The sequence below is a fragment of the Hyperolius riggenbachi genome, chromosome 3, assembly GCF_040937935.1.
Source record: "Hyperolius riggenbachi isolate aHypRig1 chromosome 3, aHypRig1.pri, whole genome shotgun sequence".
In the NCBI taxonomy this organism is placed as follows: Eukaryota; Metazoa; Chordata; class Amphibia; order Anura; family Hyperoliidae; genus Hyperolius; species Hyperolius riggenbachi.
Genome location: NC_090648.1, coordinates 482,642,752 through 482,655,782, shown reverse-complemented (window position 1 = coordinate 482,655,782; position 13,031 = coordinate 482,642,752). Strand labels below are relative to the sequence as shown.

At 44.1% G+C, this 13,031-nt stretch overlaps 1 protein-coding gene across 4 annotated transcripts in view; it reads right to left on the bottom strand.

The window, feature by feature from the left end:
• The window catches only part of LOC137564345 (rap guanine nucleotide exchange factor 6-like), a 134,391-nt gene that overhangs the window by 96,926 nt on the left and 24,434 nt on the right, over positions 1-13,031 (bottom strand). For all 4 annotated transcript variants that reach the window (XM_068278114.1, XM_068278116.1, XM_068278117.1 and 1 more), the window contains exons 2-3: positions 5,407-5,538; positions 1,897-2,071 (exon numbers count right to left, since the gene is read on the bottom strand). In XM_068278114.1, coding sequence (XP_068134215.1) covers positions 1,897-2,071; positions 5,407-5,538 — 307 coding nt within the window. The remainder of the gene's footprint in view (positions 1-1,896; positions 2,072-5,406; positions 5,539-13,031) is intronic.

The window sequence follows — 13,031 nt, the reverse complement described above, 5'->3', positions numbered from 1 at the left end:
AACCTACAAAGCTCTCCACAAGCTTGCTCTACACTAGTTTCCAGATACCAACCCAACCACAATCTCAGATCTACTTCTTCTATCCTCCTCTAGAATCACCTTCTCGCATTCACATATATAAAATTTTGCACGTGCTTCACCCCTCCTCTGGTACCGCCTGCCAAAACACCTGTCACTCTCGAACCTTTGAAATATTTAAACGTGCCCTCAAAACTCACTTTTACCTCAAGCATACACTCTAGCTTAGCTCAGAAGATATGGCCTGAACTTTTCACCGGCGAACAGTTCCCGGCAAATTTCCGCTGCTCACGTCCGTGGCGAACAGGGAACATTTGGCGTGTATGACCCGCCCCTATCCATCATCATGGAACTAAACTTTGACCCCTTACTTCACAGTCAGCAGACACATGGCAGCCAATCAGCTAGCACCCCCTCCTGGACCTCCCACCCCCCTATTAAAATGCAGTTGGAGTGGCCATATTGGATTCATTCTCTGCTGACTGCTGTTAGTGAGAGCAGGGTCAGACCTGCTGCAGATAGGCAGGGAAAGCATTAGCTAGGCCTGTGTTCTTGTTCATCGCTGACTACTTGCTGAAAACACCCCAAATAGCCCTTTTGAGGGCTAGTACATCGGTCTCCTGTTTTTTATTTTGTGTGTGACACGCCACAGCCCACTGACACACATAGCTTTGCACACTACTGCTGTTGCCCCATTCTGTTCCAAGCATAGTTGCACTTCCAGTGCATTACTTTAGACTGTATTCTGATAGTATTATTGAATTTCTCTGTATGTGACACTTCACAGCCCACTGATACCCAGAGCTGTATGCACACTACTGCTATTGTTTGCCATATTAGTAACAAGCACAGTACCACTCCAGTGCATTATTTTTCACTGTATTCTGATAGTACTATTGCATTTCTCTGTGTGTGACACTCCACAGCCCACTGACACCCAGAGTTATGCACAGCTGTATTCACCCATAGCTGTGTTCTGAATGTAATGTGATTTCTGCCCTTTAGGGATTAAAACCTGACTCTGCGTCAACTCCATAATTTTTGGCGGGACTTTTGGCATGGATCCCCCTCTGGCATGCCACAGTCCAGGTGGTAGACCCCTTAAAACACATTTAAATCACTTTTGTGGCCAGAAAGAGTCCCTGTAGGTTTTCAAATTCGCCAGCCCATTGAAATCTATGGTGGTTCGTTGGGTTCACATGTTTTGTGTGCGAACCCAAAATTGGATGTTTGGGCCATCACTATAAGGCCAGTTCCCCTTTCGATCTCTGGCCAAGCAGCATTTTTCGTACTAGATAACCTAAAACACACTCCCTCTAGGTATGAATATTGTATACTACCCCACCTATTGTTCCTCCATTCCTTTAGATTGTAAGCTCACAAGGAAAGGGCTCTCTCACCCTTTTGTGTCTTAGCAGTAACGTTTCAAACTTGCCAATAAAATGCATTTTAAACCAACAGCAAGCAAGAAAATACTCAGAATAATTTTGATACTACTTTTTCATTTGCAAAGTGCTGAAAAGTTATTTTAAATAGAAAATGAAAAATGATCGCCTAGGAGAAAGCTCATGAGAAAAAGCTACCAATAATTACATATAGGCTTGTGGTCTCCCAGAATGCTCTGGGAGGAGAATTCCGCATGGCTAAATAGCTTAGGCTGTGACATTACTGGGAGGTCGGAGCTTCATATCAATATACAGCAATACTTAGATAGAGGAAATGTTTCCGATACTGAAACCGGGATAATTAACGTAACAGTGGGTATCCTGAATGATTTACTACATTCTACTATATGTCACTACAGTGCCTCTTTAAATTAGTAATCGCTAATTACGTCAGAGTCAATATTAAACTGTGCAGAAACAAAATATACTGTACCAATATCATCATCTGTTCGGTCAGCAGGGTAATTCTCCAGGCACTCTCGTACAATATCCCGACATAACAGTATCTCCGACGCTCTGTCAATATCTTCATCTTCTTCATCTTCAGAGTCTACAGGAGCTTCTGGTAACCCTGTTAGGTCTACATCTCCCATTTCACTCTCTGTTGACTAAAAACAGATAAGCAATTGTGAACATACGAGGTAGTCTGCATACAGGTGATAGTAATAATAATTCCAAAATTTGCATAGAGTTTTTCTTAATTATGTGGCTGCACGCATGGCAACCCAAACACGGGAAAGTACCACATTTAGCCAATTCATCATGAACAGGTGTGCCACCATATTTGTCTCGTCCAATCTTGTCTCTAATAGAAGGTGCCCTTTTAAAAGAAAGTAAAAGAAAGTAAAGTAGGGTATTTAAATTCCATAACCTGCGGAAAAGACTGCTGCAAGAGACCCCAGTGTCTCTTAACAATAGACTTCAGTTGACAACTGCAAGTATTGTATGTAGAGAGAAAGGGGAGTCTTAGATTTCAATTGCGTTTAGATTTCCGTGTCTTTCTCCTAAGAGTGTATTCAGGATAGCCCTTCTGTCTAAATTTCATCATCATCTCCTGTAGACGTTGATCACACACTTGTGCATCCAAAACAAACCTCTCAACCCGAGAGTATTGACCCTGTGGTATATACTCTCTAACAGAGCAGGGGTGAAAACTGGAAAATTCTAGAAGTGAGTTCCTATCGGTCGGCTTAACAAAGAGGTCGTTGACCAACAGTGTCCCACTGCGGATGACCATAGTGTCCAAAAATGAGATCCGCGTGCAATCAGCATGGGCCATAAGCTTAATACAAGGGCAAAGTGCCCCAAGTTCTTCAATAAACAAACTGAGCTCCGAACCCCTTCAAACACAGAATGTATCACCACCAACATAACACATGTTGGCATAACAAAGCATTGCGATACACGAAAGTCTCTTCATAGAGACCCATAAAGAGGTTTGCATAGGAGGGGGCCACATTGGCGCCCATTGCTGTGCCTCTAAGTTGCTTGTAAAAAATGCCCCCCAAAAAAGAAATAGTTCTACAAAATAATACGCAAAAGATCAATAACAAATTTTCTCTGTGGAGGATATAAGTCAGAGCGGGTTAACAGAAACCAGTCAACAGCCTTCACACCCCCATCATGTGGGTATGGAGGTGTAGAGGCTTTCCACGTCAAGTGTCACAAGCAAGACCTGTTCGTCACCAACCTCCAGCGAGCCTAACCTGTCCAGGAACATAGAGGTGTCTTTGAGATAAGAATCTAATAAGCCAACAAAGGGCTGTAGCAGCCTACCCAAAAAAACAGCATGGGGCACAAACACAGAATCACCGCCGGCCACAATGGGTCGCCCAGGTGGCCGGCATGGATTCTTGTGGATTTTTGGAAGAGTGTAAAGGGAGGGCGTAGCAGTTGTTTGAAAAAAAAGCAATATATGCACCTCCATAGGTCTCTCACCTCGGGCCATATCGCCATGACGTCGCCATAGCGATTCCGGCCGGGGGTTCTGTACTGTGGTATGTGTGCTGGCAGAGGTTGCATGCAACCCAGCCAGAGGAGTAAGTATGAAATCGCGCGCACTATAGTGCATTACCAAGGTTGGGCTATATTCGCAATTATAAAAGTTATACTCACAAGATTGACAGTAAAAAAACGCCTCTCAGCGGTACAGCCAACCGCTTCACTCCCTGGCAGTGTGTCGGCGGTGCGCTGTGGCCAGCAGCGCGATCTCCGGTGGACTGGAAGCCGTTTCGCTCTAGGGGTGGGTGTGGCTGGAGGTCAGCGTGCGTAGGACGTCATGACGTCGCGCTGCTGGCCACAGCGCGCCGCCGACACACTGCCAGGGAGTGAAGCGGTTGGCTGTACCGCTGAGAGGTGTTTTTTTACTGTCAATCTTGTGAGTATAACTTTTATAATTGCGAATATAGCCCAACCTTGGTAATGCACTATAGTGCGCTCCATCTCTTCCTTTAGATTCACATTGCCTTGATCCTTTGGAGCAGCACATTACAGCACACCAAGGAGTTGGGAGGAATTGTGCATGTGATTATACCCCTCACATTGGAGCGCAAGAGATTATTTCTTTTTCGTTTTTTAAAGTATGAAATCGCCCCCGGGAGACTTGGGCGCAGGATACAACCGATATATGGCTTACCCTGCTCCTGCACAAGTCCCGGCGGCGTTAATTACTATTTCCCCCCCCCCTGCAGGTCCACGTGGATGGTGGGGAATTATGTAATTCGTCTTCCAGATATTGCTGATGGTCAAATTAATATGCTTTAAAAGTAACTTCAGCTCCATCTTCTGACGGCACCAAAGTTACTCACTGTGCACCGCTATAGCCGTAATTCCTATTACGGTCTATGGTGACACCGGCTACGCCCAAATCTCCTGGATGCCTCGAAGGGCACTTCCTCAGCTACAGTATTAGCTCTCTATTGGTCCTGTGCTGGCAATAATCACTTCTATAGATACTTTGAATGCTAATAATCATTAACAAACTGTTTCCCATCCCCTTCTTGCTCCTCTGACACTGTGGTTGTCCTTGGCAAGTTTTGGTGCGCCGTATCAATTGTTATGTAAAGAGTACTTGGGGTGCCCCATTGTAAAACTTGCATCGGGGCCCACAGCTCCTTAGCTACGCCACTGGTTGGAAGATATCTGCTCAGTTCTTGTGCATATGAAACCACGCACCCTAATTTCTTAACATGTTATTATTATTTATAGGTAGGTAGCCAAAGGTGCACTACCCCAAGTATAGGTGGCCAGGCCACCCCAGTATTGGCAGCCACCCCCAGTATAGGTAGCCAGGGTACTCCCAGTGTAGGTAGCCACCGCTAGAATAGGTAGCCAAGGTGTGCCTCCAGTATAGGTAGCCTCCCCGAGTATAGGTGCACAAAGTCGTTGTCCCCATAGTATTGGTAGCCAAGGTGACCCCCCCCTCCAGTATAGGTAGCCACCCCCAGTATAGGAAGCCAAAGGTGTGTCCTCCCATAAGACATTGGTGTCGGTGGGGGTATGTAGCTTCCTGCTGCCTTCTCATCCCCAACACTCAATGACCTACAGATCAGCAACGACTCAAAGAGAAGAGAGCAGCACACTGTACCAAGTGGCACATTCAAATGCAGGAAATCAGCAATGACCTCACTTCTGTATCTGCAGTGTACTCCATGGTCTCTCTGCCACTCTTCCCTCTCTTCACATTAGTGCTGATCTGAGGTCTGTGTGTGAGTGGTGGGGAAACGGTGGGGACCATAGAAGTCACAGACAGGGTGGCTCTGGCAGTATGGGAGGCCCCTGCTGTGGGTGAGGCCCCAAGCAGCCGCTTGGTTTGCCTGGGCCAAGCTTCACCTCTGGCTCTATCCAAACTAACAATACATAAAAAGTTTGGGTAGAGTTTGACGTTTAATGCCTAGGAAACAATATCTGTCAATATTCAATTTTTAAAATAATTTTTAGTTACCTGGTAGATGTCGGACAAGCTGCTGCTTCCGGAGTTGCTGGCAATACTGCATCCTGAATGACTTGATGACACATTGGCAGCTTGTGCGTGTGGGTTATCTGTGTGTTGCACCTTGGACATGTCGGCAGGAAGCTGAACAAATATAAAACACAAAAAAGATCAGGCTTCATTAAATTGAAAGACAAAAGAAGTCAAAGAGTCCCAATAGTGCTGTATGTCTATTCATTAGGAAATAAGGTAAATGGAAATATCCCTGACCCCACTCAGGTTAAGAATGTCACTCTCCGTAGATGTGAAAAAAGGGGGAGTTTAAACACCCCTCCCCCAGGTGTGGACTCAAGAATAGAATATTTACATAAACAGAGGTGCCATATAAGGATAAAAATATTTAAAAATCGTTAAGGGGGGGGGGGGGGTGTAGTGGTCCCAAACAGATCCGACCAGCCCAAATTCACTGTAATTCAATTCTTTAATTTAAAAAAAAACACCCAAAAAGTGCAACGCATTTGATGGGATGCATCATCAGGCATTAATAGGAGCAGCTGATAGTAGTCTCGGCTTGGAAAAGCGCCTCTGTTAGACTAATAAACTGTCAGGAGGCGTCAGGGAGGAGCTTCTACTAGCCAAGACTATTAACAGCTGTTCCTATTACTGCCTGATGATCCCGTGAGATTGAATCCAGTGAATTTGGACTGTTCGGGTCTGTTTGGGGAGGTAAATCCGCCAATACCCCCCATGTTAACGATTTTAGATTGTTTTATTCTTATCTGGCACCTCTGTTTATACAATTATTCTAGACTTAAGTAAATGGATACAAGTGTGGCTCCAAAAACATATATGTAAAATATTTATCCTGTGCATTCAACAATAAAACAACAATCAGCAGCTTGGAGACTTCCATGCTTCAATTCTGTGCCTCACAGCTTAGCGACTGATAAGGCCACAGTAGAAAATGAAACTAAAACTATTAACCTTTTGAGGCTTTTTTGTTTTGTTTTGTTTTTTTGTTAAGAGTTTGTGCTTAGACTTTACAATAGTGTGGCTAATCTACTGGAGCAGAAGCAAAATGTTGACCATAGTCTAAATAAAATTTTTGTATATAAAGTTGTTAGCGTTTCATAAAGTGGCAGTGACCCAAATTTGATTTTACAGATATTCTACCTGCAGATATTCCACGGCACCCATTTTGCATGTATTTGCTCCACCAGCCCCTTTGACAGCTATAGAAGCGCTCTGAATAGTGGTGATCCTTAAACTGTTCCCATCCCCCTGCCTGCCACCCTATAGAACTGTAATTATTGTGAATTAGCAGGCTATGGCACTTCTTATATATACAGTACAGATCACAGCTTCTTAGTGCTAAAATTGCATTGAGATCAACAACTCTGTAGCCGTACCATTGGTTCTTTTACTCAATGGAAGGAATTCCAGGAAGAGACACATGACTGCAATTTTTTAAAAATCATACATCTTTACTGTTCATGAATAAATCATCAGAGATGTCGGTGTGGCTGATATTGTGGTGAAATTCCTCCCACAGTGTGATGCCAGGGCCATGGCCTTGACAGTTACCTGTCTGTGAACCTCATTGCATTGTGGGAAATAGGGAAGAGGAGGGCTTGCTCCATTACTAGTAGCAGGCTAGTGCAGGGAGGTGCCTCTAAACGTGACTCGGGTGAGAAACCTGTGTTCGTAACCACCTATAGTTCTGAGTTTGCAGAGGTAAAACAGATTATTGCCAAGTATTTACCCATCCTAGAGGGTGATGGTGAGTTGCGACCTTTCCTCAAGGTTGGGGTGAGATACGCCAGCAGGCGTGCACCCACATTATGCAGCCTTCTGTCCTCAAGCCTTTTTGACTCTACTTCCTGGTCTTCCACCTGGCTGTCCACACTAGGGTGGAGCATCCACATGTCACTACTACATTTTCCACAATAAGGTGCAGAATGTTGTATCCCTCACTAATGGTCAAAAATGTTCTATGAAGCATTTCATCAATTGTAATTCTAAAAATGTAATTTATTTAGTGACACGTAGTAGATGCTCCTTACAATATGTAGGTTGTTCTACTAGACCCCTTAGAGCTAGGATTTCCAAACATTACCTAGAGGCAGGAAGGGCCACAAACAACATCTCAAATGTTGCAAAACACTTCCGCCTTGTACATTGGGGTTATATGTCCGGTTTTCTGTTTCAGGACATTGAAAAACTTTTTATGTCCAAAACAGGAGGGGACCTACAAGCTTTAATTCTTAAAAGAGAAGCTTTATGGATATTCCGCTTGGGAACCAGAGCTCCGCATGGACTAAATGCAAGGTGGGATTTAGCCCTGGTTACAACGTAAAATAAGATGGAACATTAATCCTCCTTCTGTTCATGTATTTCCTTGGTTGCCTCTCTTTCTGTAGCTGTATTATGTCTGGAACATTCTATACGAGTGGAATATGCTCCAATTCCATCTATGTAAAAACATTTGATTGCTCCATTGTACTCTATTGGGTTTTAATACGATTTGTATTTTTATGCACAGGAGGTGTCAATCTGGGGTGGGCGGAACCTTTCCTTATTGCCTCCCTTCGGGTGGGGTGGTTCAGGCCTCCGCCGTTAGACACCTTTCCTTTTTAATGTGCAATAGCTGTAAGAATTGCAATGATTAAGGACCAGTGAGACCGAAACATGTCAGCAAGTTGCTCTTTGATGTTTTGGGATATGTTCTAAATAAATTTGTTTCCTGTTGAGATCAAGTGCGGACCAATTAACTTCTATCCATTGTGGGCAGGCATGAGCTTCCGAATTCCACGGAAGCCAAAATACCGAAATTCCGCCGAAATTGGGGTTTCCGCATTGTTCCGCGGAATCTGGAAACGTCAAACCGGAATGCGGAATAATGCGGAATTCCGGCAAAATCGGAATTGGAATGAATTGACCAATCAGGAGATGCGGAATGAGTTGACCAATCATGACAACAGGCTCATGGACGCGAAATTCCGCCTGGGCGCCACCCCCCAAACAGTGCGCATATAAAAAAGCAGCATTTCCGTAATAAAAGGCTGAAATTTACAAAAAAGTACACTTTTCAATCACGTTTCCGTAATATACAACAACTTTATTGACAATAGACAACATAGACACAATCTTTCGAAAATTACGGAAGTCCGAATAAAAATTACGGAAAATACATGCGGAATACCGCGGAATACCACGGAATAGCGCCGGAATGTGCCGGTATGCGGATTTTCGGTATGACGGTATGCGGAATTGTCCCGGAAACGGAAATGGGCTCTTCCGACCATGCCTGATTGTGGGAAATAACGGCTGTTTCCAACTGCCAAACAAGTAGTATCACCCTATGTGCATATACTGTCTATATATATATTTTTTTTAAGAAAATACCTTTTAGCCTATTGCATTTGTAGTAGGTGAGATTATAGATAATGGCAGTTGGTGCTGTTTTCCTTTTTGTCTGCCAGCAGTAAGGATGATGACCAGCATGCTCAATGTGGACCAAACAATAAGAATGAATTACAAAGCGAACATGAATCATTTCTGGGTCTATCTTCTGTTTTTTTTACTTCTCACTTTGCAACGTATTGATTGAATAATCCTATTTTGACAATTCCTTTTTGGATGATTTAGAAGCAGCGAGGATTTCTTTCACACCATGCTGTGCTGCAGAATATAAGCCTGGGCTGTGTGTGACTGCTAGACAGAGTTCACAGCAGGTCAGCTTACTGTCCTCATCTACATTGCATGCAGCCCTCCTCGCCTGCTTCTGACATCCATGGCAGATGCCAACCCCTCTCTCTGCATTTTGTATTACCTGTCCTTCAGCAGCAAGCTGTAAAATAAAGGCATTGCCAGGGAGTGCAGGATGATACAGGAGATGCCTTCTATATAGCAAAGTAGTGCAACTTGAGGGGTTGTCGAGTGGCTTCAGCAAATTGATATAAGTCAGAGGAGGCATCTCAAATTTAACCTTCCTGGCGGTAACCCCAAACGTAGTTCGGGGTAAGCCGCGCAGGAGGTTTTCTTAAATTTTTCCGATTTTTTCTCCGATTTTCTTAAATTTTTTTTTGCTGGACGCAGCTAACACTTTGCTAGCTGTGCCAGCACGCCGATCGCCGCCGCCCCGCGCCCGATCGCCGCTATCCATTGCGGCGCGTGCCCCCCCCCCAGACCCCGTGCGTTGCCTGGCCAATCAGTGCCAGGCAGCGCCGAGGGGTGGATCGGGACTCCCAATGACGTCACGACGTCGGTGACGTCATCCCGCCCCGTCGCCATGGCGACGGGGGAAGCCCTCCAGGAAATCCCGTTCTTTGAACGGGATTTCCTGATCGGAGATCGCCGAAGGCAATCGAAGCGGGCGGGGGGATGCCGCTGAGCAGCGGCTATCATGTAGCGAGCCCTGGGCTCGCTACATGATATAAGAAAAAAAAAAAACTGCCGCGCTCCCTCCTGGCGGAATTTTTCATACCGCCAGGAGGGTTAAATAGCACAATCAACACAAAAAGGAAGATATTTGAGCCCCCATAGGCTTGATTAGGAACTCTTTATTAAAGCAGTAGGAACAAACAAACAGATAGGGCCGGTGCACACCAACGGTTTTTGGTAGCGTTTTCAAAACCGCTGCCGCCTGTGAAAACACTTGGCTAATGTATCGCAGTGGGATAGTGCACACCAGCGGGTTGAGGTTTTTAGCAAACCGCAAACGTGGCTCCTGCAGCATTTTTGCTGTTTGCAGATGCGTTTCTGCCTCAATGTAAAGTACAGTATAGGAAAAGCTCAAACCGCTCTGAAAAACGCTACATCAGAGCTGTTTTCCAGGTGTTTTTGTTACAGTAGCTGTTCAGTAGCAGCTTCACTGTAACAATATATGAAATCTGCTACACAAAAACACTCCAAAAAACGCTAGGCATGTTTAGAAAATCTCTCTAAACATGCCTAGAATCGCTCTGAAAATCTGCTTCAAAAACCTCTAGCGTTTTGTGGATCTGCTGGAGGTTTTTGGTGTGCACTGGGCCATACATATGTAGATAAATACTTGTTATACTTACATAAGATATGTATTGTACTGTTCATATTTTGATTTCAGTGAATTGTATATAGTAAATAAAGAAAAAAACTGTTTAAGGCATTTTCCATTTTTACTTCTTCTGACTGAAGCCAATCCTGATGACATTTCCTCCCTTACTCTTTATTTTCTCCTAGAAACTCCACTGTCATATCTAGCTTGCTTTGTAAACATGTGAGCACAGCATAGATCAAGTTTCAGCAGCTTCACACTGAACTGCCCTCAGCCATTCAGTGAGGAGCAGGAATGTGGGAGGGGTGATGGCAAGCTTCCCTCTCCTCAGCAATGTACCAAATAGAGCCAGGCTGACTGAGATAAGATTTATTACAGCAGAAACATTCCTGATTAGACCAGAGAGCTTGCAATGCAGGGTAAGGCTACAGGCTGCATAATTAACACAGAGCAGTGGGTACATGGAATTTGATAATGTTGCTGACAATCCTGCTTTGATAATTACCGTACTCATCTCTAAAAACAGTGATTTCTCCAAAGTGTGCATATACAGTGGGATGCAAAAGTTTGGGCAACCTCGTTAATCGTCATGATTTTCCTGTGTAAATCGTTGGTTGTTACGATAAAAAATGTCAGTTGAATATATCATATAGGAGACACACACAGTGAGATTTGAGAAGTGAAATGAAGTGTATTGCATTTACAGAAAGTGTGCAATAATTGTTTAAATAAAATTAGGCAGGTGCATAAATGTGGGCACTGTTGTCATTTTATTGATTCCAAAACCTTTAGAACTAATTATTGGAACTCAAATTGGCTTGGTAAGCTCAGTGACCCCTGACCTACATACACAGGTGAATCCAATTATAAGAAAAAGTATTTAAGGGGGTCAATTGTAAGTTTCCCTCCTCTTTTAAATTTCTATGAAGAGTAGCAACATGGGGGTCTCAAAACAACTCTCAAATGACCTGAAGACAAAGATTGTTCACCATCATGGTTTAGGGGAAGGATACAGAAAGCTGTCACAGAGATTTCAGCTGTCTGTTTCCACAGTTAGGAACACACTTAGGAAATGGAAGACCACAGGCACAGTTCAAGTTAAGGCTCCAAGTGGGAGACCAAGAAGAATCTCAGATAAACAGAAGCGACGAATGGTGAGAACAGTCAGAGTCAACCCACACAGACCAGCACCAAAGAACTACAACACCATCTTGCTACAGATGGAGTTACAGAGCATCGTTCAACCATTTGGCGCACTTTACACAAGGAGATGCTGTATGTATAGGAAGCCTTTTCTCCACCTACAGCACAAACAGAGCCGCTTGAGGTATGCTAAAGCACATTTGGACAAGCCAGCTTCATTTTGGAATAAGGTTCTGTTCACTGATGATTTGAAACTAAAATTGGGTTATTTGGGCGTAACAAGGGGCATTACGCATGGAGGAAAAACAACACAGCATTCCAAGAAAAACACCTGCTACCTGCAGTAAAATATGGTGGTGGTTCCATTATGCTGTGGGGCTGTGTGGACAGTGCAGGGACTGGATTTCTTGTCAAAGTTAAGGGACGCATGAATTTCACTCAGTATCAGCAGATTCTGGAGACCAATGTCCAGGAATCAGTGACAAAGCTGAAACTGTGTCGGGGCTGGATCTTTCAACAAGACAACGACCCTAAACATTGCTCAAAATCCACTAAGGCATTCATGCAGAGGAACAAGTACAACATTCTGGAATGGCCATTTCAGGCCCCAGACCTGAATATAATTGAAAATCTGTAGTGTAAGTGGTCTATGCTCGGAAGCCATCAACCCTGAATGAACTAGAGATGTTTTGTAAAGACGAATGGTCCAAAATACCTTCAACCAGAATCCACACTCTTTGGAACCTACAGGAAGCGTTTAGTGGCTGTAATTTCTGCAAAGGGAGGATCTACTAAATATTGATTTCATTTCTTTTTTGTGGTGCCCAAATTTATGCAACTGGCCATTTTGGTTTAAACAATTATTGCACACTTTCTGTAAATCCAATAAACTTCATTTCACTTCTCAAATATCACTGTGTGTGTCTTCTATATCATACATTTAACTAACATTTTTTATCGCAACAACCAACATTTATACAGGAAAATCATGACGAATAACAAGGTTGCCCAAACTTTCGCATCCCACTGTAGGTATCATTCACACACCAAAAGACAAAAGACAAACACTTATATCGAGCTTTTCTCCTGGCGGACTCAAAGCGCCAGAGCTGCAGCCACTAGGACACGCTCTATAAGCAGTAGCAGTGTTAGGGAGACTTGCCTAAGGTCTCCTACTGAATAGGTGCTGGCTTACCGAACAGGCAGAGCCGAGATTCAAATGCAGGTCTCCTGTGTCAGAGCAGAGGCAGAGCCCTTAACCATTACACTATCCAGCCACCACATGCACACATCCCCACCATAGTATTCACTTAGTCTGTAGAAAAAATGGACCCTACCCAGGGGCAAATCAGAGGTCAACCCAGCAAAAATTTAATGGGCCCCCCCAATGGTCACACCCTTCCCCTTGCCTCCCCCTGGTGAATCCCCCAGCCTAGAGGCCCATCTCACAAGGGTCATA